General features: G+C 30.2%; 1 protein-coding gene across 1 annotated transcript; it reads right to left on the bottom strand.

Moving 5' to 3' along the window:
* Positions 1-9,847: 9,847 nt before the first annotated feature.
* On the bottom strand, positions 9,848-16,518 carry LOC103498477 (ABC transporter B family member 19). The gene is made up of 10 exons (XM_008461086.3): positions 16,002-16,518; positions 15,855-15,909; positions 15,587-15,762; positions 15,130-15,330; positions 14,590-14,849; positions 14,182-14,498; positions 13,872-14,095; positions 12,964-13,783; positions 12,619-12,860; positions 9,848-11,339 (listed from the first exon to the last, which is right to left on the bottom strand). Exons 1-10 carry the CDS (start codon positions 16,248-16,250, stop codon positions 10,131-10,133), a joined length of 3,753 nt encoding a protein of 1,250 aa, XP_008459308.2. The 5' UTR covers positions 16,251-16,518; the 3' UTR covers positions 9,848-10,130.
* Positions 16,519-23,171: the final 6,653 nt, after the last annotated feature.

Here is a 23,171-nt window from a genome sequence, read left to right as displayed (position 1 = left end):
AAACAATCTCAAGAGCCCTTGGAAAAGAATCCTCCTCCACCAATAAGTTTAGAAATGATTGATGCTGATGTTGATAAAGAGAAAGAGGTAAAATTATTAAAGCTTCTAGTTCTTTTACTTTTATTTTTTCCAAGACTATTATGTTTGTGTGTGAAAAGTCTATCAATGGTAGAATTGTATCAATGATAGACTATTCTTTTCTATGATTTAAGTCTATTAGTGATAGACTATTCTGAAATCTCAATTATGATTCAAAAGTCTATCAATGATAGGATATTGACAATTTCTATAATTCTTTTCATTGCAATACTAATATTAATATCTGCAAAAGATTGAAGATAATGAGGAAACCGAGGAAGATGATAATCATCGTGAAAATAAGTCAAAAATGGTGCATGACACATCAAACAAGGTGAAGGTATTATAATAATCACATTTTGTTGTTTTATGATAGACTTAATGTATATTATATATTTTCAGGTTGTTCAAGAAAAGGCAAAAGTGAAAATTATGGAAATAGCGACGAATATTGAAAAAACTAGGCCGAAGAGACAACCTAAACCATCAAAGAAAGTGTTGGAGAATGTGAAAGAACAAAAGAATGTAAGAGGCAAGAAGAATGATTCTCCAAAACCAACAAGACATTCTCCTAGAATAAAGGATCTAGCACCTAGTTTTGATTTGCAAATCTCTCAATTATAAGTAGATGGATATTGTAGTGCAGTAGTTTTGTTGATATTTGTGATAGACTTCACATTGAAATTCTCTTAATATTTAGCAGATAGATATTGTAGTGCAATAGTTGTTTTGTGGATGTTTGTGACAGAGTTCACATTGGACCTTCATATGCTGTTAGTTGATTTTACCATATTAATGAAGAAAAAGTTTTTTGTTGTCTTTGTTTGCATTGAGATTAGTATTTATTGAACCATTCCTTTCATCAATTATCCCTTCTAGTTCCTTCAGTTGTACATTGGTTTCTATCATTGGTGATGACTACACAATAAAGTATATCATTGATAGAAACTATCTATGATAGACTTTATAGTGGATTACTTCATATTACTACTTTACAATATAGTCTTGAGAAAAAGGTAGATTATTATTGAAAGGTTTGAACTATTCCTTTCATCAATTATCCCTTTTAGTTCCTTCAATTGTATATTGGTTTCTATCACTGGTAGAAACTATTGGTGATAACTACACAATAAAATCTATTATTGATAGAAACTATCTGTGATAAACTTTACAATAAAGACACTTTTACTTTTATAGTCTTGAGAAAAAGGTAGATTATTATTGAATGGTTTGAGTCAAACAAATAGAAAGTATTTACTACACACACAAAATAAATGCTCTATATGCTAAAGCTAAAAGTTTATTATAGAAAACATAATATCACGTCACTGTAAAAATGGTGGAAATTTGCAATTTCTACGATTGTGACCAGCACGATGACAATGGCTGCATCTTGAGTGACTTTTCTTCTCGCCAATTGATAGTATTCTTTGTTTTTGCAGTTGTCCTGCTCGACGCTTGAAAGTTGGAGGTAGTATGTTATTCTCAATCCCAATAGATTTCCAATTAGCATGGTTCCCAACCGGACGAACTGATCCAGTATAAGTTGAAATCAAAGTACTTGACAAAAAATACTTGGAAACAAAAGAGTAAGTATTCATACTACGCCCACGAAGAACAGCAAGAGCGTGGGCACAAGGAATTTTATCAAGATCCCAAACGCGACAGGTACATGATTTGCAATCTAACCGTACAATAAATTGTTTTCTTCCTTCAATCACTTGAAATTCAACATCATTAATAGCATTAACCTGAAGAAAAAAAAACTTAGTCAACATATATGGTTTATCACTGATAGAATCTATCGCTGATATAAACAATCACTGATAAGAATCTATCAGCGATAGAGTCTATCATTGATAGGTCTTGTTACATTACCCTTTAATTAAATAAATAAACATTGAAACACAAAAACTTAGTGTGAAGCTTCTTGAGTTTTGATGTTGAATTCGTAATTCTCCCTCAGCCCAACTAGTTAAAACAGTTCTCATACAACATGCAACTTTTCTTCGATCATAAAACCAATTTTGAAGTATTTGTCTGATAGAATCGAGTAATGCTGCAACAGGCAAATCTCTAGATTCTTTTAGAACTGCATTTAAGCTTTCTGAAATGTTGTAGTCATCATTTGATATCTTTTCCTTGTACAGTATGCTCGAGCCCACTTTTCAAAACTAACCTTACTAAGATAGTCTCGTATACTAGGATACATAGACTCCATCCATCTCATATTAGTCTCAAAATCAACAACTGTATATGCTTTTCCACATATAAAGAAGAGCTTATCAATTATAGGGTCCTTATATATCAACTTCAAACTTTTTAGAAGGTGTTGCAAACAAACGCAATATTCAGCATTTGGAAAAACATTATGAACACTTTTTGGGATACTTAAATGTCGATCAGATATTACAACTAAATCTTCCCGATCCCCTAAACTATTCTTTATATTCTCAAAAAACCATCTCCAAGATGCATCATTTTCAGAATCTACAATACTAAAGGCCAATGGAAAAATTTGATTATTACCATCAATTGTTGAGGCTGTCAAAAGAGTTCCATCATATTTAGATTTCAAAAATGTACTGTCAACTGATATATTGGGCCTACAATATTTCCATCCTTCAATGCATGCTCCAATAGCCATAAAACAGTACTTAAAATGTCCCTCTGTATCAGTTCCATAAGCACTGAATGAACCTGAAATAAAAAATATTAATAAAATGTCCCTCTGTATCAGTTTTACTATAGGTCTGTCACTGATATGGTTTATCACTGATAGACCCTATACTAAATCACCATAACACCAGTTGTCTTATGGTATGCTCATTTACTATAAGGCCTATCGCTGATAGAACTTGTCAGTGATAGACCATATCATTAAAAGCTTGATTGATGATATATAAATTGTAAGAATAAAAACATACCTGGGTTAATTTCTTTTAGTTTCATAAAAAAGTTTGGAATCAAGGCATAAGATTCTTTTGCTTCACCATTCAAAGAATTCATAACAAGTTCCTTTGCCCTCCACGCTTTATAGTAGCTAACATTTACACCAAGTTTAGTACGCATGTGAATCATAATATCATTTGGAGTCGAACGGTCAAAAGAACTAAAGTCTTTTACAATACAATCACTAATCAATGATGAAGATGCTTGTTTATGAGTAGTTTGAATAACATTTATGGAGCAATTGTGATTAGCAATATACTTCCTTAGTCGCCATAATTCCTCACCCTTGTAACGAGATGCACGAACATACCATGGACAATTATCTTGGAAGCACTTAAACTCAATAGATTTAGAATTTGATCTCACAGTCTTGAACTCAAAGTTGTTCTTTATAGCAATGTAGTAAAATGACTTTGATAGTAATTCTTTGCTAGCAAACATATCCTTTTCTTTCAAATCGAATGTAGAAGACAAGCTACTAACATGAATATTCGTAAGAATTTGAAAATCGTCATCAATGGAAGAAGAAGGCAGCAAAGAACACAAATTATCCATCCCACTGTCAACAACACTAGACCATTCTAAATCCATATTAGAGACATGAGCAATAGCATGGGCAACTAATGAATGTCTTGTAATTTGCCCTTTAACTAAACTTAGAAACCAAGTAACATCTTTATCTTCTTGAATTTGAACCACAATTTGAATATCAGTGATACCATAATCCAATAAGATTGACAGTTGTATTGAAGAAGGAGATGCATCAAATCGAACTTCTCTTAATATCAAACTCACAAAATTTTCAAAAGACATCATCTCATCAACCAATACACCTGTAGTCTTGTAATTCAAGTAACTATTTGTATCATCCCACTGTCCACTATGAAACACTACTATTGGAAGTTTAATCATAATTCCAAATTACTGCAGAATTAAAAAAAAATAGTGTATTAGTGCTAGAAGACAAAGTGTCTATCAGTGATAGACCTGTATCATAGTGTATTAGTGATAGACTTCTATCAGTGATACACTAGGATACAAGTCTATCACTATCATTAATAGAAAATGATAGACATGTAATTCTGCAAGAAGATGAAGTCATATCCATGATTACAAACAAAAAAACTAAAATACTAAAAAGAAAGAATCTAGAGATTTAACGAAACTAAAATCAAAGACTACATACCAGATGATTTAACGAAAATAAGAGCAAATAGACAATAAGATGACGACTGGTTGGAGGCGGAAGAAGTTGTGGTTGGAGATGAAAGATGACGACTGGTTGGAGGCGAAAGAAGGCGTCGTGGGGAAGAAGGCGTTCTTAACGTGGAGAATGGTAAAGATGAAGAAGGGAGAAAATCGTTGAGAATATATTGGAGAGGGAGTAAATCGCGCAGAGGAATGGAGGAGGAAAAATTCGTGCCAATATTCTTTTTAAAACAAGGGTAATATTGGAATATATTTTAAAAAAAATAAAAAATTTGCTACATTTGCAAATTGTTTCATAATCTGCCATATCCTTAATATTTTATACAAAAACTGTTATACATTACAAATTCTCTTAATTAAACTTGATGGGTGTGAAAAATAGGACTTAGTTACAAATTTACTTGGCATAAAAGAAAAAAGTTTATTTAAATTGTTCATACAGCATAATTCCAAAGAATAGAAAAAATACTGCAAAAATGTCGATCCTATTCTTAGTAATAAAAACTCACATCTCAAATACAATTATTTCAAAATCGAAAAGACCTCAAAATTAAATCACACTCCTCAACCACAATTATTTCAGCGCTCTCCTAATTTTATCCTACCAAAATAATCAAAGCACTTAAAAGCCATCAAATTCTCAATTTTCCCCAAAACAATCAAAGCACTTAAAATGTCATCTAATCCTCATCTTTTCCCAAACTCTTCGTCTTCTTCATCACCCTCATGTAAATTACCTTTGAAAAAGCAACAACCGTTCACAATAAATCCTCTCAACTGAAAGAAAGGTCTCCACCCTTTGATCTCTATAGAAACAAAATTAGTTTTGCATCCACTAAACTAACTACAAATATTAAACATAAAGTAGTTTTCTTTATATAAGACAATAAGGTTGAGGAGGGCTCGAGCCCGTCCTGACCTGTGCTAAATCCATCAGTGATAGATGTAAACTATCGTTCACCACCATGAATTATGTATATTTTCTCGACTAAAAAATATCAACATACCCAAAAAAAATTAAATGCCAAAAAAGATATTTTTAATAAAAAATTCAAATTATTAGAAAACAAAAATTCCATCACAATAAAAAAAACTAAATTACGATTTGATTAAGATGAATCTCAAACTTTTTTTTTTTTAAGAAAAAACAACCTTTAAATTTAGAGGACAATTTCAAACTATTTCAAATCTTAACAACTTCAATTCAATAAGAAATTTAATTATTAATAAATAAATAATAATTTTCTTATATAAATTATCAATAAATAGATAACAATTACTATTTGATTAAAAAAATCTAAAATTATTCCAACAATTTCAATTGAATATCAAATAATCTTAAAATTTATAGAAAAATCTAATTTTATTTTACATTTAAAAAACACACACAAATACTCATTTAACAACAGAAAATCTTTATCATCTAAAATTATACCCTATAAATTGGTTTACAATTGTAATGTAATTAGATAAATAGTTTGTTTTTGTTGAGATTGAAAAATTAATTTCAATAAGAAAGATGGAAGGAAAAAGTTAATATATTGACAAAATTGAAAGTTTGAGCATACTTAAATTTTAAAGAATTTAATAAAACTTTATCCTTCGAAAAATGAAAAATGTGAATACAAAATACCTTATATTTATTACCAAAATATAATAAATGTAATATGTTTAAAATTAAGAAATTTAATCTAAAATATAATTTCAAATTTGTTATTAAAAATATATCTTATGTATTATTTAATAATAATTATCAATATTATTAATAAATGGTTTAAAATATAATATCAAGTTGTTATTAAAAATATATATTATGTTTTATTAAAAATATATAGTTGATTTTGGAAAGTGACTGAAAATTAATTCAAAACATATGAAAATAATCAAGTGAAAAACTATTATCCAAGAATATTATTAAATTAATAAGATTTGAGGGAAATGATAAGAAATTTAAATTAAAGTTAATTTTAGGAAGAGAAATAAAAATGAATTCAAAATGTATGAAAAGAATAAAGTGAGAACTATTATACTAAATTATTATTATTATTTTAGGAAAATAAAGGAGCCGAAAATTCAAAGTGTTATCCATTATTCTAAGGATAAGGTATAATGTTTAAATTCAAAATAACGAACGTCATTTTAGGGATATATATTATGCACTATTTTAGGGATAACGAATATAAATTTGTTTTTTATTAAAAACAACAATTTGAGGGGTCATTTTAAGATAATAAATCTCAAATATGTAATACGTATTATTTAGATCAATAAATAGTGTGAAGAATAAAAGATGTGAAGTAGTTGAATTTATCTTTACATTATTTTAGGGATATGAGCTAAAATTTGAATCCAAATTGACGATTTTAGGAGATGATATAAAATCTAAATTTAATTTTATATTAAAAATATATATTATGTATTATTTAATAAAATTTTAATAAATACTATGAGATATAAAAATTCGAAGGTATTGAATTTGTATTTACCATTATTTTAGGACTATTATCTAAAATTTGAATTCAAATTGTTATTAAACATATATATTATATGAATTATAAAAATATAAAAAATTGTTAATTAATTGATTTAAATTCTAATAATTTGAAACTAGAGCCATATTTTTAGGGGATATTGGTACAATCTTCTCCAACAAGAAAATATCATGTTTACTTAAATTTACCAAGAATGAATGTTGTTTAAAAATACACTACATTCGTGATTTGTGATATTCTGCTTGATTTTTTTTACTTATACAAATAGTAGGCGGTTTTGCTGTAAATCAAATTATTTTCGGGATTTGCTATTTTTCATTTTTCTATCCATTATTTTGTTATTTATACGGTTTTCTCTTTTAATATAGCAAAATGAAGCAAAGTATTTAAAAATATAGCAATATAACTATTTATCAATAATAGATATTGATAAAATACTATCATCTATTACCAGTAGACATTGATAGACACAAATAGACTTTATCAGTATCTATCACTATTTATCACTGATGGATGGATGTATTTTGCTATATTTATATATGGAAAATTACATCTTTGATGGAAAATTATTGTACATACTAAAACACTTGAAATAATTACAAATATAACAAAATTTCAGAATTAATTAACGTAGTGTTCATCATTGATATTGATAGACACGGGTAGAAGCCTATTAATGTGTCATTTATATATTCTAAAATTTTGCAATATATACATTAAAATATTTTGATTCATTGTCTGACATATTTTAAAGTAAAATCAAGAATAAGCATAAATTACAAATAGTAATATGTGATGTAAAATACTCTAATTTTAATAATTCTAGTATGAGATAGTCGCCAAATACGTTTCTTAGTCTTAGAATATCTTAAATTTGTTATTTAACACTTTAACCGATGATTGCTTACTTGCCTTATTTATAATTTTGGTCTTAGAATTTCGAGCATTGCACTACATAAATACTCTCTATATTAACACATCTATATTTATATTCTAATATTTTCTTTCTAATAAAATGCAATATCTTTCTCTTTTTATGGTCATAGCTAATACCCTACTAGTAACTACATGAATCTTTATTATTTATTTTGATTTCTCTAATGTTTACTCCTTTTCTATTTTATTTGTTTATCGATTTCATAATATTAAGTCTGATATAAACAGTAAAATTAAACTTCAATCATGTCATATACATCTCAAGAAAATTATAAAAAATTGTCAAGTAGAAGTTGAATCATGTGAAGTCAAGTGAAATCAATCGGCAAAGACTTCAAGTTACTTTAAATAGGGCTTCATTTACTCTTGAAATGGTGGGAGATGCATGGATTATGGATGCAAAACAAATAGTTTAGATTTGTTCTAGTTTTTATGTTACAATTAAGTGTAAAATATGAGTGTTACGATTCTTAAAATGTCTCCTTTAATGTTTAGGATTATATTTTGATGCCTATGTAATAATGCAATGTAATTTCTCAAAAAGAGAGAAACTTGCAAAATGTAGAAAAAAGAGTCGTCTTATGCTATATTTCTTTTGCAATTCTCTATGGCTTTTAGATTACACGTCAAAATTATTTGAGTTTGTTTGATCGATCTTATTAGTGGAATGATTTAAAGATGATAAATTGATTTGAGAATTTTGAGTTTGAGAACTAAAAGTGTTTGTTGTTTGTCGACAATATTGTCGAATCCAATTTCTCAAGAGTTACACATAACATTTTACATCATAGCATTAGACCCTTTCATTATACCTATGTTTATCTCTTTTGAATCTTTAATATTTTGCTTCATTCATTTTAAATGAAGATTCATCTCTACTAAACCTTTCGAGGAATTGAAAGAAAAATGTCAAGAGAAAAGAAAAGCAACCAAAGAAATTGGGACAGGTATTACAATATTAAATCAAACTTAATTTCAATGGACACCATGAATCAAAAGAAGAAAAACAGTTAGGATAGAAATTTCATTGCTTTTTGATAGATGAAAGACGCACACATGTATGTGGGACATTCTTTTTATATATATATTATTACTAATTTATACAAATGCATGTGGGACATTTGTATTTGAAGTGATAAGTTTGATTCAATTCAGAGCTTTTCACAAAGAAAAAAAAAAGAAAAGATGGAATTTGATGTAAGTAGGAAAAAGTAGTTGAAATAATATGATAAAGGGCATGCCTTAAACAGTGTGTTGGCCTTTGCCCACAGCCACTGCCACTGCCCTTCTCTTTTGAGCTTTTAGGTGCATTTGATGATGTCAAGTGCTGTTGATGGGGTCCCTAATACCCAACTTTCCATCCTCAACACTTTCTTCTGCTTTAAGTCTAATATATAATACCCATCACTTGCTTTTCCAATCATTCACCCCATCTTCTTAACTCACTTAAAGTTTGTTTCTTTTAAAATACAGACTGATTTTATAATAACTGAGTTTAGAGGAGCTCTACGACAAAATGGCCATTCTATGACCCATGCACACAGTAGCAGATTTAGGGAAAGAGTGAAAAGAGTCATAAAAACTTATTTCATATAGGAAAAAAAATAGAATATATAAATGAATTGAGGTCATATGGGAATGAGAAAGAATCCTCAAAATATAAAGGTACATTTAAGAAACACATAACCATAACTGTATCAACAAGAAAGTTAAGTATGTTTAATTAGATTGAAGCATTCTAAGATTTTTTTCTAAAAAACATAGGAGTGAGAACAAAGGAAAAAATTCTTCAGACCCTAGTCTTGACTTTTAAAATCAGTACATGGTGCATGATAAGCAAGGAGGAGTACGTTGTTAGTTATTAGTTACAGGGTATGCAACAATCCATGAGGTGTAACAGATTTGGATTTTGATTATTGTAGATTTAGATTCTTGTCGTCCTTTGCCTTAAATATATATCTGTTTCTATGTTGTTCTTATCAATTGTTTGGTTTGTTATCTTTTATCATCATGTATTTCATAACTAATGATGGTACAGGCAAGAACACCATAGTGGGGAAAAAGGTATACAGTAAGTTCAAGTCTTATCATCAAGTTCTAAAAAGGCAAATTGGATCTAAGATTTTGCATCTTTTTTTCTTTTCCTTTTTTCCTTTAGGATAATAATAAAGATGACTTGGTAGACCAAACAGACAATTAGATAAAGAGGTTCATGCAGTGCACCATAATGTTCAATTATAATAACATACTTGCCTTTTTCCCATTGGAAATGGAGCAGTCAACATGATATAGAATAGATTGCACATTCCACATTGATATCTACAACTAGAAAGAAAAGAAAAAAGAGAGAGAAAAAGGATGAAAAAGAAAAAATAAAACATCATCTAAAATGGGACCCCAATTTTGGTTTAACAACCAACAACCCCATGTTGCTCCATAGGAAAATTTTGACCCTCACCCATTTCATATATGTTGATGTTGCAGCTGCAAAAGCCTTGAGTAAGCCCCCTCGGCTCGGCTTAGCAGCTCGTTATGGCTACCTTGCTCAACAATGCGCCCATCTTGGACCACACCAATGCTGTCCACACTCCTGATTGTGGATAAACGATGTGCTACAACCACCGTGGTTCGGCCCCTCATGAGCCTTTCGAGAGCCTCTTGCAGCACACACTCGGACTCGGCGTCGAGGGCGCTAGTGGCCTCGTCGAGGAGGAGGATTGTGGGGTCCTTGAGAACAGCCCTAGCAATAGCTATGCGTTGTTTTTGGCCACCAGATAGCTGAACTCCCCTTTCTCCAACAGGTGTATTGTATCCATCAGGCAGTCCACTAACAAAGCCATGAACATTGGCTGCTCTTGCTGCCTCTATTACTTCTGATTCTGTTGCTCCATCTTTTCCATATGCAATGTTATCAAAAATGCTGGCAGCAAATAAGGCTGGCTCTTGTTGTACTAATCCAATTTTCAGCCTCAACGATTGTAAGTTTAGGCGTCGAATGTCCTTCCCGTCGATCATAACTTTTCCGGCAAGCGGATCGTAGAATCTTTCAATCAACGCAATCACTGAACTCTTCCCTGATCCACTAGCTCCAACCAATGCCTGGCTCTGACCAGCCCTGATTCTCAAATTGAGATCCTTAAACACCATGACATCAGGTCGAGATGGGTATGCGAAGTCAACGTGTCGTAGTTCAATTTCTCCACGAAGGGTCTCAACAGTCTCTGCCTCAGGATCATCAGGGTCAATCCTCGTCGGGCGATCAAGAATTGAGAAAACAGAACCGATCGATTCACCACCCCTAACGATCTCGGGAGCAAGACTAACAGTTTCCGCCACAGAATTGGCGGTAACAACCAAGACAACAAAGACTTTAATCACTTTAGAAAATGTTGATCCACCATTGCTGACCAAATGGACACCATACCACAAAACTAAAGCTTCAGAAGCATAAAGAGCTAGCTGCGATATACCAAAAAGAATCCCCGCCGTTTGGCTTCGACGGAGACTCTGTCGCTGTGGGACACGAAGCTCATGGCGAAACAAAGAAAGGATCTTGTCTTGAGCATTGAAGGCAGCTACTGTTCTGATATTGCTCACACCTTCCCCTGCAATCATACTTGTCTTTGCGTGGGCCTTTGCAGTATCCCCAGCAAATCCTTTCAATGAAAGTTGCTGCATAATAAAATAACAATGTTCAATTTAAGTCATTTAAAATTATATCCAATTCAAATCAACCTCACTAATAAAAGTCAAATTAAGAACAAGCTGAGTTCTATTAACATGGGGGTTGTTCTTCTTTTTACTAAACATGGAAAAAGAAACAATGACAAAGACATTTATAAGTTGCAGAAAGTAATGTCCTTTAGCAATCAATTGTAACTTTCACTGTATTAGAAGCATGCGCAAATTTTACACTACTGTTCAACACAAGACAAATGGTCAGATATCAGTACACTATATAGTTTGAAAGGAAAAAAAAAAAACCCAATAGATTTAAATCACTTTAAAGAGAAATTACTACAAGAAAAAGACAACAACGTATAATGAAGTCAGTCAGCTACAGAACTCTGCAGCTAAAAATACTATACTATACCCCTTTTTTTTAATTTTCATGGAAAAATGTGAAGAGCTAAGTTTGAAAACTTTATATTATATGAATGAAGATCACGGGGAGTGAGAATTTAGCTGCAGTTTTTCACATGGGGTTTCTGTCAAAAGCCAGAGAAAGAGCTCGGATTTCAAGGGAGTGAAAGATGGTCAAAACTTGAATCTTTTGAATAAAAAAAATACTGCAAAGATGCAGAAGAGTCGGTGTTTATAAACATTTCAAAACAGAGAAACCAAGAAGAAAAATAAATAGGCATTGGGCTCGAAGAAAAAAGGTAAAACAAAAACAAAAACAGAACAAAACGCAGAAAGGTTCTACTTGAAAAAATGAAAAGGGGGTGAGGAATTTTTTTAGTAAAGTTTGAATCTTGTTGGAATTTCGAAGAGGTTTCCTTGGTTGTTTGTTTATTTTATTATTACATATTAAAATTTAAAAGCTATGAACTTTTTAAATACATATATCTCTTTATTTAATGTTTATCACTGCAAAGACTTCAGAAGTTAGTGCAGGGCAGGCACGTGCAGAGCACAGAGATGGTAAGAGTTAAATATTTCAGGTTCTTTGTCGCTTAATAAAAGAATAGGACTTAAAATGCAGTGAGGTTATATTCCAAGAGCTGTAAAAAGCAAACTTCAAAGAATCTGACCCATTTCTTCAAAGTTTCAATTTTTCACTAACTGCAGCTCACCTTTTTAGACTAGGGTCAACTCACGCAGGACTTGGAAGGAAAAAAATAAAAAATAAAAAAACTAATCTTTTTTGTGTGGGTTGTGTTTTAAAATGCTTTGAAATAGACATTAACGGAGTTTTGGGAAATGGGTTTTGAGTTTTGAGTTGTTTTACCTGAGCCATGTTGGCAAGAACAAGTAGAGGGAAAGCTGCAAGGATGAGAAGAGAAACTCTCCATTCAACAATGAATGCAACTATGAAAGATGTGAAAAGTGAAGTCATGTTTTGTAATATCACTGATATTCTTTCAGCTATGGCGGATTTTACATCAGCTGCATCAGTTGCTAATCTTGCTGCTACTAAACTTGAGTTGTGTTCTTCTTCATCGAACCATCCGACTTCATTCCTCAATATAGCTAATATAACACAAAAGAAAAACAGCAAAGGATTGGATTTATTTCACTTTCTTTTATATTAATAAAGGGTTTGAAAGTTTAATGATTAATGATTGATTTTTACCTGCGAGCATCATTCTTCTGACTCTGGTTGTGAGATTTTCGCCCATGATTGTGAAGAAATAATGCTGAATTAGATAAGCTACAACTGCGTAAACCCCAATTCCAATGTAGATGAATACGAATTCTTTGATTTTCCTTTCCATGGCGGATGAATTTCTGTAATAGAAAACCTCAATCATGTTGCTCATAACAATGGCGAATGTTGGACTGATGAAACCGGAGAGAACAGAGCCAACAGCGCCCATTATTGAATACGGCCATTCAGGGCCGTTGAGTTTAAGAAGACGAAGGAAATAGCCATCTGGGGCAGGGTTTTTCCGATCGGTTTCGGCGTTCGAGACCATTTCGATTCGGCCATCAGCACCGGTGCTATACGAATAGCTCAAATTCCTGAGACTGCCGGAGCGGAGGCTTAATGATTTTGTTGATAATGAATGGCTAAGCCGTGACGATCGTGTTCGACGTGTAGATGGATTCGAGAATTCTCTGTTTCGAACCATTTCTTGGAATCGGATTAACGAAGAATAAGCACCGGATTTGGTGATTAGTTCGTCGTGAGTTCCTGTTTCGACGACTTGCCCCTGTTGTATTACTGCAATCGAATCAACATTTCTTATGGTTGATAATCGATGTGCGACTACCACCGTTGTTCTTCCGACCATTAAACGATCTAAAGCTTCTTGAACTATGCTCTCAGAGCCTGCATCGAGAGCGCTAGTAGCTTCATCGAGGAGAAGGATTTTGGGGTTCTTCAACATTGCTCTGGCTATGGCGATTCTCTGTTTTTGTCCACCGGAGAGTTGTAATCCTCTTTCCCCCACCTGGGTTTTGATTAGAAACTTGTTATGTTATGGAAAAAAATAACTAAATAGTAATGAAACTGAAAACCCATTTGGAGATTTTACTAACTTGGGTATCGTAGCCATTGGGGAGCAACGTGATAAAGCTATGTGCATTGGCTGCAGCCGCGGCAGCTTCAACCTCCGCCGTCGTGGCATCGGGTTTGCCATAGAGAATGTTTTCGTAAATGGTGGTTGCAAACAAAGCCGGTTCTTGATTCACTAAACCAATTTGATCACGTAGCCATTTCAATTGCAGTGTCTTGATGTCTACATTGTCTAATAAAACCTGCCCTGTTTTTAAAGAAAACAAAGGAAATAAAATAAGAACACAATTCACAAGTGTTAGTTGGTTTATATGCATTGGTTTGATAACTAACCTTGATTGGGATCATAGAATCTTTCAATGAGAGAAACAACGGTGCTTTTCCCGGAACCGCTACCGCCGACAACAGCCACTGTTTTCCCGGCCGGGAAGAAAATGGAGAAATCCCTAAAGATCATCACATCCGGTCTAGATGGGTAGCTAAAGCTTACATCTTTGAACTCAATGTTGCCATTAACTTCACCCAAACATTTCCCATCTAATGGGTCTTGAATTATTGTAGGCTTCTGTTTGATAATCTCCATCAATTTATACCCTGCTGCTTTCCCTTTACTAAATGCTCCCAAATTGGAAAATGACTGCCCCAAACTCCTATAGCATTACACAAAAACCACATTCAACAAAAACTATAATCCTGATGTATGATTAGTTAAACCGAAGATTCTAATTTATTGAGTCTTACATGCCACCGACGATGGCGGAGAATATAGCAGTGAAGGCTTTACCACCGTCTGTTTGTCCGTTTCGGATGAAAACACCAGCATACCAGAAAACAAGTGCCCAAGACATACAAGCAATGCCATAAGTACAACCAAGACCCAACCCTTTAGCCATTCCTGCTTTGTATCCAATTTTCAAAGTGTTTTGAATTGAATCTGAATAGGAATTCAAAGCTTTGCTTTCCCCAACATAAGAGTAAACAGTTCGAACTTGAGCAATCGCCTAATAAGAAAACGTTTATGAAAGAAACATATCATGTTATGTTCAACATACCATGTGATTGTGATTCTACTTTACTGTGGGTTTGACTAAAAAAGAATCAAACTTTGAATAACATTAGGGAGTGAAGATTAGAATGAATTTAATAACAAAAAATGATGATTACAACATAATCATGGCATGTTGCTAAGAACAAAAGGAAAACAGAACAGTGAAACAGAGTTGAAACTTAAACATTACAACAAAGATAGACAAAAAAGGAAAAGAAAAAAAAATCTTTCACCTGTTCGGCAATGATGCCAGCATTTGCATAGGATTCTCGACTCTTTGAAGTAAGACCAGTGAGAGTATAAGCATATAAACCACCAGCAAAAGCTATTCCAGGAATTACTGCTATACTCAAAAGAGCTAATCTCCATGCTGACACAAAACCCACAACCAATCCAGCCAAGAAAGTCGAAAGATAGTGAATGAAGTTCCCCACCTAAACAAAAAAAAATGAAACCCCATTTCAATAAAAAGAAGAAAGATGCTTGTTTTTGGTGTGGAATCAGTGTATTAATGGCGATGCTCTGCAATGGCGCATGTTAAAACTTATCTTCTTGCTAATCTGCGCATATTGGTTTTAATTAATGAAAGTAGCAACTACCCAGATGGGTATTTTGCTGAATGAAGTAATCCATTTTGCCCCTACATTAGCTACTATTAGATTTTTCTCCATTTTAGAAAAAAGAAGTTACCTTCTCACTGATTGCATCTTGTACAAGAAGAGTGTCTGTTGAAACACTAAAAACAACATCCCCTGTTCTTGCATCAGTGTCGAAGAATCCAACATCTTGTTTCAAAACAGCTTCTAAATACTTTTTTCTCAATGTGCTTACTTGTCTTTCCCCTGTGTACATCCAACATGCGATCTCTGTACATACAAAGATGAAATTTTCATCTTGTCTGGGTTTGTAAAGAGAGAAAGAGAAGAAAAAAAACAGAGGAGTTTGTTTGTATACTTACCGGCGTAGGATGAGAAACAGACAATGAGACCCAAGTAGACAAAATACAGAGCATACTGCAGATTAAAGGGAAAAAAACAATCGGATCTGAGATCTAAAGACTAAGAAGAATAGTGAAAGAAAGAAATTGAGTTGAATTTGAGAATACCTTAGAGACTTCAGCTGTCATTTTGTGAAAATTGGATTGGTTTTTGCCGAATCCGTTAACCATTTCGCCGAAAAGGAGGAAGAAAACCGGCATGGAAGAGCCGTGGATAATGGCACCAAAACTACCAAGGATCATGAGAAACCAGTCGTATTTGTCTGCAAAAGAGAAGAGTTGGTGAAAAGGAAGGCTCTGTTCTTTCTTCTTTTCGGGTTCGGGTAATGCCTTAGGCTCTGTAACCGGTTCCGCCATTGGAGGGTCCTAGAAAAAAACCCGATCGGAAACAGAGACCAGAAGAAAGGGATGAAAGGGCAAGATGAATGAGTTAAAAAGAAGGCATTGGAAATGAAAAGAATGGAAAAGAGATCTGAAGGGAAAATGGTGGGGGGGTAATGGTTTAATCTGTGTTTAAAAGTGAGCAGTGTTGTTTCACCGGGGAAAACAGGGGAAGAAGAAAGAGAAATGAAGTTGGGAGTGAGAGTTAGAGCAGTGGTCAAAGGTTGAAGAAGAGGAGATTTGAAGGAAGAAGTGCGTGGGGAGAATGGATTCTTATAGAGAGAGATGGGGACATTTGTATAACTCATCTTTGTTTTTTTCTTTAATTCTGTTTTAAAGTTTTCATTTTTCTTTTTTTTATTCTCTAATTCCAAACTTTCATTCTTTTAAGAAATTAACTAAATTTGGTTCACTAATTATTGTTTGGTTTCCACCACAAAACTCTTCAAAAGTATCACTTTTATATCGATCTCAAATTTTGTTATATTTTGTAAATATTTTATTCATATTTTGAATTTATCTTTTCATTTTTCATTTTTTTAATTAAACTATGAATATATTAGTTTTTTTATGGTTTGAAACTTTTTTTTAATTTACTTTATGATGGCTTGTAACTTTCTTAAATATAGTTGAATTATTAATCACCGAAAATAAAATTAAACTTTTGAAAACCTTTTTTACCTTACAAAAGTTGTTTTTTTAAATATTGGTTAAAAATATAAAAGTCGAAATCTTCTTAACTAAAGAAAATAGACTTAATTTGAAAAAAACAAAAAATAAAATAATTATCAAACAACGTCATAATTATCCATTTTGTATCATTAAAATATGTGAGTGAGATCAATCTTTGTCATAGCTAATCCATACCATAGAAAAATTTAAGCACATCAAATATGTAACAATTGCCAACAATTGCCAAAAGGCATGTCAACTTTAGACTCATAATAAAATAGTTACAATGTTTTGTAAACCAAATCTTAACTTAAGAGTTAGTTTTCAAAGGTTTCTATTCAAGTTTTTTTTCTTTCTTTAAGCTTACTTGAGAAATAAAATATATTTTCTCTTATTATTATCAATATTAACTTTAAGTTTAATATATATTATATTTCAATTTAGATATATATATATATAAGACTAAGTTAGGGTTTTTGGTTTGTCTAGATTTTCGTGTACACTCAATTCCTCCTTTCAAACAAATCATTTTGGAATTGATTCCATCTTTCCTTGGTAAAATGAAATCCTCTATATATATATATATATATATATATATATATACTAATTTTTTAAAAAGAAAATGGACTTCTATTTTTTTAAAAAAAATCATGCATTGTTAGTTAATTTATCCTAAGCATCTAAAAGAATGTAAGAAATAAGTAAAAGAGAAAGTTGTACACAAGTTTGATATGCTATTCACATGATTATTCCATATTGCATCTATAGTATTAGTTAAATTTTTATCCACATGTCGACATATTTTTACATTCTATAAGTTCGACGTCAATAAAACAGTAAAACGATACTATTATAGTATCACAAAAAAAATATCACTTATGTAAATAATAATATGCATACTAAATTGTTTTAAAATCTTTAAATAATTATTTGCTAATTTATATTTATTTTAAAACTTTGTGTTTTTTATAACTTTTCAAGAAATATTTACTAATAACGATATCTTTATCCATCAAATCATTAATTAACCCAAAAGCTAAAGGTAGTTAGTGAAGATAAATTTAATATTATATCATTCGATATTTTTTCTTGTAATTGGAAAAAATCAAGCAACTAGAAATCAATTTAGATTAATGAGATGGTCTTAAATTATTAGGTGAAGTTATATTTAATATTATATTACGTTTATATGAAAGTAAGATCTCAAAATATGGTAGTGATTAAATAGATGATGGATTTTTTGAATCACTAACAAAGTTATAGATATTTGGAACAAATTAAAGGAAAAGTAAGTAAGAAATAAATTTTTATTCATATTGAGAAACTTTAATTTACTCAATGAGATGATAAAAATATAATATATTTTGAAATATACTAAAGATAATATATTTCTACAAATAAAAGAAAGTGGAAAGTTTCTTATATAATCTATATTTTATAATTCCATGGAATATACTTCACTACCGACTTTATTATTATTTTGGTAAGAATTTTAAAATATTCACCACAATAAAATTTTAATAAATAATAATAATAAAAAAAAGTTTTTTTTTTTCTTTAACTCTTTTTCCTTTTTTATTTTTGAAATTTCTTTGTACGGTAATTCAATTTTATTTTGTTTTAGGATTATTTATGTCGCTATGTGGGTTTTGTACAAAGTGGAATAAAAAAGCCACGTGGCAGAATTTTTAATACCTTGAGAATTGCATTCTAGCCCTCTTTCTTTAACATTATTACACAACCAACCCCAAACATTTTTCTTTCTTTTCCTTTTTCTCATCTTCGAATCATTGCTGTCTTTGACCTTCTGGGCTCTGTTGTTATCAAAATTGGTCTACTGGTACCTAATACATTTTCACTTATGTACTACTCCTATATACATTTTAATTGTAAATGTAATTGCTTCATTGGATTACCTATTTTCTAAACTTCATTTAATTACAGTTTAGACATATTTAATTTTATATTTTATTTGATATCATTGTCTTCTTACAGTTACTGTTTAGTGATATAATGGTAAAATTAACTCTGGTGCATTCAAAATTCTAATATTGTAAAAGACAATAATGGTATCCGTAATAGTATATAAGGGCAAAAATTGAAAAAAGTATTCTAAAGTATTTGAAAAAAAAAAAAAGCTATTGCATGCATAGCAATATTTTTCGAATATGATTGAGTAATCATTTTTGCTCTACAATCTATTTGGCGTTTCTTGATTCGGATTAGTTGTGGGTTCTATGTCTCATTATAGTCATAAAATACTGGTAAACAACAACAAAAATGATCAAATGAGACTTACCTTCACATTACAATTGAAGAAAACCTACGAGCTAAGGAACTCATGAAGAAGTTTAAAGATAATTTAAAAGGACCTACAAATATGTACTTTTAAAGTGAGCTCAAATGACTCATGGAAAGCCTAGTAGAAGGTTAATAGTAGTGGTACAAAATCGTAATGAATGATTCATGAAAAAGTTATTAAGTCATAAACAAATAGAATTAGATGTTCATAGGTAATGATAGTAAAAGGGTCGACAGTTTGATTTTATTTTGCTATAACAATAATTTTCATATGAAAATTACTACAATGTTCCGTAGATTCAATTACCTAAATTTGAGTTTCGCAAAAAAAGTAATATAAAGTTCAATTTTGTCATTGGTTTGATAACACCTCCTCTTCATCTCACCATTACAATAGAATAAGTGGAGTTTTACAATACAATTTTTAGAATAACACTCACAAATTTTACTTGTTATAGTTTTTAAATGTCTTGGAATCACAATTTTGTCTAATGTAAATAGAAAATAAACTAGGGCAACTTGTTCTTTTAGATTTAAACTTCATTTTAATATTTTTTGCCCTTCTTAAAACTTTTTCCATCTCCATCCTAATTTAAAGAATGATTAAATCAAAGAAAAGGTAATGAATTAATATAAAAATATTAGGAAAGTATTTTTTTTTTCAACTAAATTATCTATGAATTTCTAGCTCTCTATATCACTTCTCGTGATAATTAAATGAATATATAGTTAAAAAATAGTATGTTTTAATTCATTTATTATTTTCTAAGTATAGTACTAATGGGGTCTACTCTCATTGAAGGACCCAACCTTTCAATGGAACCTCCTCAATCTGCAAGAAGATAAAACTTTTTCTAAAAAAATTTAAATTTTTTTTTGGATTTTTTTTTCTTTTTGTTGTTCAACAAATGTTTTTAAAAAATGATTACTTTAATAATATATAATATAAAATTCATATTACAAAAATATGTCCATTATTCCAACTCTGTCTAACTCCACAACCCCATTAAATAAAATACCTTATATCTAAAAGGAAATTTTTTTTATATAATTTCATAAAAATGTAGTATGGGTCATTATCAATTATATATAAAATAAACAAATGAAAGAAAAAAAAAAGGGTTATATTAATTAGAGACACAGTTGGAAATCATTTTTAAATGGTTTTTTTTTTTCTTTTTTGGTTGTTATTTAAACATGTAAAGAAATAAATAGAGAGTAGTAATAATGGAAGTAAAAAAGTAAATAGAAAATAAAAGGAGTAAGTAAAATAAAAAAGTTAGGTGACAGTGTAAATGATATATCCTTTAGCACTTATATTTAGGCATGCATTGCAAATGGCATTATAGTGCTCAAATTTTCATTCTCTCATTTCCTCTTTTTTTTTTTTTTTTTTTAATTCAAATTATTAATTATTATCACTTTTTTTAACCTCATAAAATAAAATTACAAGGCCATCATCAAAGGTGAAGAGATTTTATTAATGAATAATTTAAATTGATTGAATTTTATTGGGTAATAATAATGTGAATCTATTTGGTTTTCAATTTTTTTTCTACATATTTAATGATCTGTTCTTCATATAAATGAGGAATTGAAATTCTATTTTATTGTTTCAAATTTGGAGAAATTATGCTTAATTTGTATTGATTTTGGGTTGTTATCCATTAATATCGTAAACTAATATATTAATTATATTGTATCAGTTTAATTCTATACTTTTTTAAGTCTAAGAATTGAGAGAGTTGATAGTGATTTATTGTTAATTTCACTTGATTGATTGCTTAAAAAATTTCCCCAATTAAATTAGTTTTATTTCAAAATAATCCTATCAAAGTTACTTGATTCATTGTCTCTAATTAAAAAAAAATCCATAAAAAGCGTTGTTTTTTAAAAATTTTTCTATATTTATCAATATTATCAACGGATTTATCATTTATGATCATTTTTTATTTAAAGAATATACTCAAACAAAGTAGGGTATAAAAAATTAATGCATTAACTCATTTATATATTTTAAAATATAAAAGAATCTACTTCAAAATAGAAAAAAATTAATAAAGAGTTTAAATTAATTCACCATTGAGTAAAGAATTTAAAGTATAAAAATTGATTTATGTTTACAAAATAAAAAAAAAATAGATTTAGTAATAACAATATCAATACAAGCCCAACCCTTACATACAGCCCAATTATGTAATTCAGCTACTAGGCCCAATTGGAACTGACTAAAAATTGTGTAAAAAAATATATTTAAAAATTTAAATGCTTCATTTATATATTTTTCAACTATATATATATATATATATATAAACTCAAAAGTATATGACAATGAATGAAAATTAAGGTATTAAAAAAGTGGAAACAATTGAGTATGCTAAACCAATTCAACAAATAAAATAGAACAAGAATTTGCAATTCAAAAAAGACCTTTGATCAACATTGTCGGGATTAATAATAGTGTAAGTTATGACATTTCATATTCAATAGTCAAATAGAGATATAGATTGTTTAGATGGTAATGTAATGTCATTTTCTCACGTAATTATTTGACATTAAACTTCACTGCCTAATAGCATAAAGAACATTTTCCTATAAAGTTGTTTGATTTAATAAGAAAATTTAATATCATCCCTCAAAGCCAACAAAAACAAATTGCTAAATGCCAGTAAATATAAATAAATAAAAGAAATTGAGCATGCCAATTTCCATCATATAGACATAATTAAAATTTAAAAAGACAGCCTTCCCATCAAATTCTATGACTTTTTCTTCTTGGAAATCACAACTCATAAGGAATTTCTCATTTATTATTATTATTTTTTTTATGACTATGACAGCACATTCATTGATTGCATTAGAATTTAGAATACCATAATAATTATATATAATAGCATGTTTACCCAATTTGATTAATTAATTAGTTAATGAGAGAGAATCCAAAAGGGCAAAATTAATTAAGATGAATGATTAAGTAAATGGTTTTGTGTTTGGAAAAGTAAGTTCAAAGTCGCATTAAGAAGACCCCAATTGTACTTAAAAAGATTAGAGAGAAAAATTAATTAAAATAATTAGAAGGGAAGTTTTGAAATGGATATTTAAATTAAAAAAATGAGAAGAGGGTGGATTAGACAGCTTTGTATTCACTTTTGGGAACATAAAGATCTGTTTTGGTAAAGTAATTTAAAAACATAACTTAATATCTTTCTCACCATCATGTTTTTTCATTCCATGTGGTAATGCCCCTTCCTATTTGGATTTTAATTAATTTTAATTACTTTCCTTTCCTTTTGCTTCTAATTCAAATTTCATTGTTTTTCATGCCTTCCTAATTTTATAAACTTTCATGACCTTGGGAGAGATCCAGTGGTGTTGTTCTCCTAAATTTATACCATTGCGATAAATATTGGGGTATTGGTATTCTGTCATACATATCTCGAAAACTATTTGAAGAACTAAGTTGATTATTATAGTCATTGATTACTATAGTTTATGAATTATATAACAGTCATCATATGTGTTTAGGGTACATGTTATTTTGTTTGGAGTTATATTTTAACCTAAATAGAAAATAGTAAATGAAAAAAGAAATTATGAGTTTGAAATAATTATATTGTAGTTAATAGTAGATTATAATAGTTGAAAACAATCGGTTATTACAATTGAAGTCTCAAATATGAAAAGCTCACTCTAAGTCATCAATAAAATCGGTGACTAAAGCACAACCTAAACGACTTCTTATTCTTTTTATATTTTTTTGTATGAGCACAAAATGCGTAATGTTTGAATAAATGAGTAAATTAAAAGAAATATTTTCTAATGTCACCAAAAAAAAAAAAAAAAAAAAAAGAGGTAATAATGAGAAATGCATTATCGTGCCAAACCAAGGGAATGGAGTTGTGAAACCGGAGTGTCAGAGACGAT

The sequence above is a fragment of the Cucumis melo genome, chromosome 9 (assembly GCF_025177605.1).
Source record: "Cucumis melo cultivar AY chromosome 9, USDA_Cmelo_AY_1.0, whole genome shotgun sequence".
Taxonomy (NCBI): Eukaryota; Viridiplantae; Streptophyta; class Magnoliopsida; order Cucurbitales; family Cucurbitaceae; genus Cucumis; species Cucumis melo.
This window is presented reverse-complemented; position numbering and strand designations above follow the sequence as displayed.

What these genes read in the sequence shown, in the direction of transcription:
- LOC103498477 (XM_008461086.3), bottom strand. Translation starts at nt 16,250, where the DNA reads ATGGCGGAACCGGTTACAGAGCCTAAGGCATTACCCGAACCCGAAAAG. An exon ending in TGACAGCTGAAGTCTCTAAG is followed by an intron (nt 15,910 to 16,001) that starts GTATTCTCAAAT and finishes TTTAATCTGCAG; the next exon opens with TATGCTCTGTATTTTGTCTA. An exon ending in AAGATGCAATCAGTGAGAAG is followed by an intron (nt 15,331 to 15,586) that starts GTAACTTCTTTT and finishes TTTTTTGTTTAG; the next exon opens with GTGGGGAACTTCATTCACTA.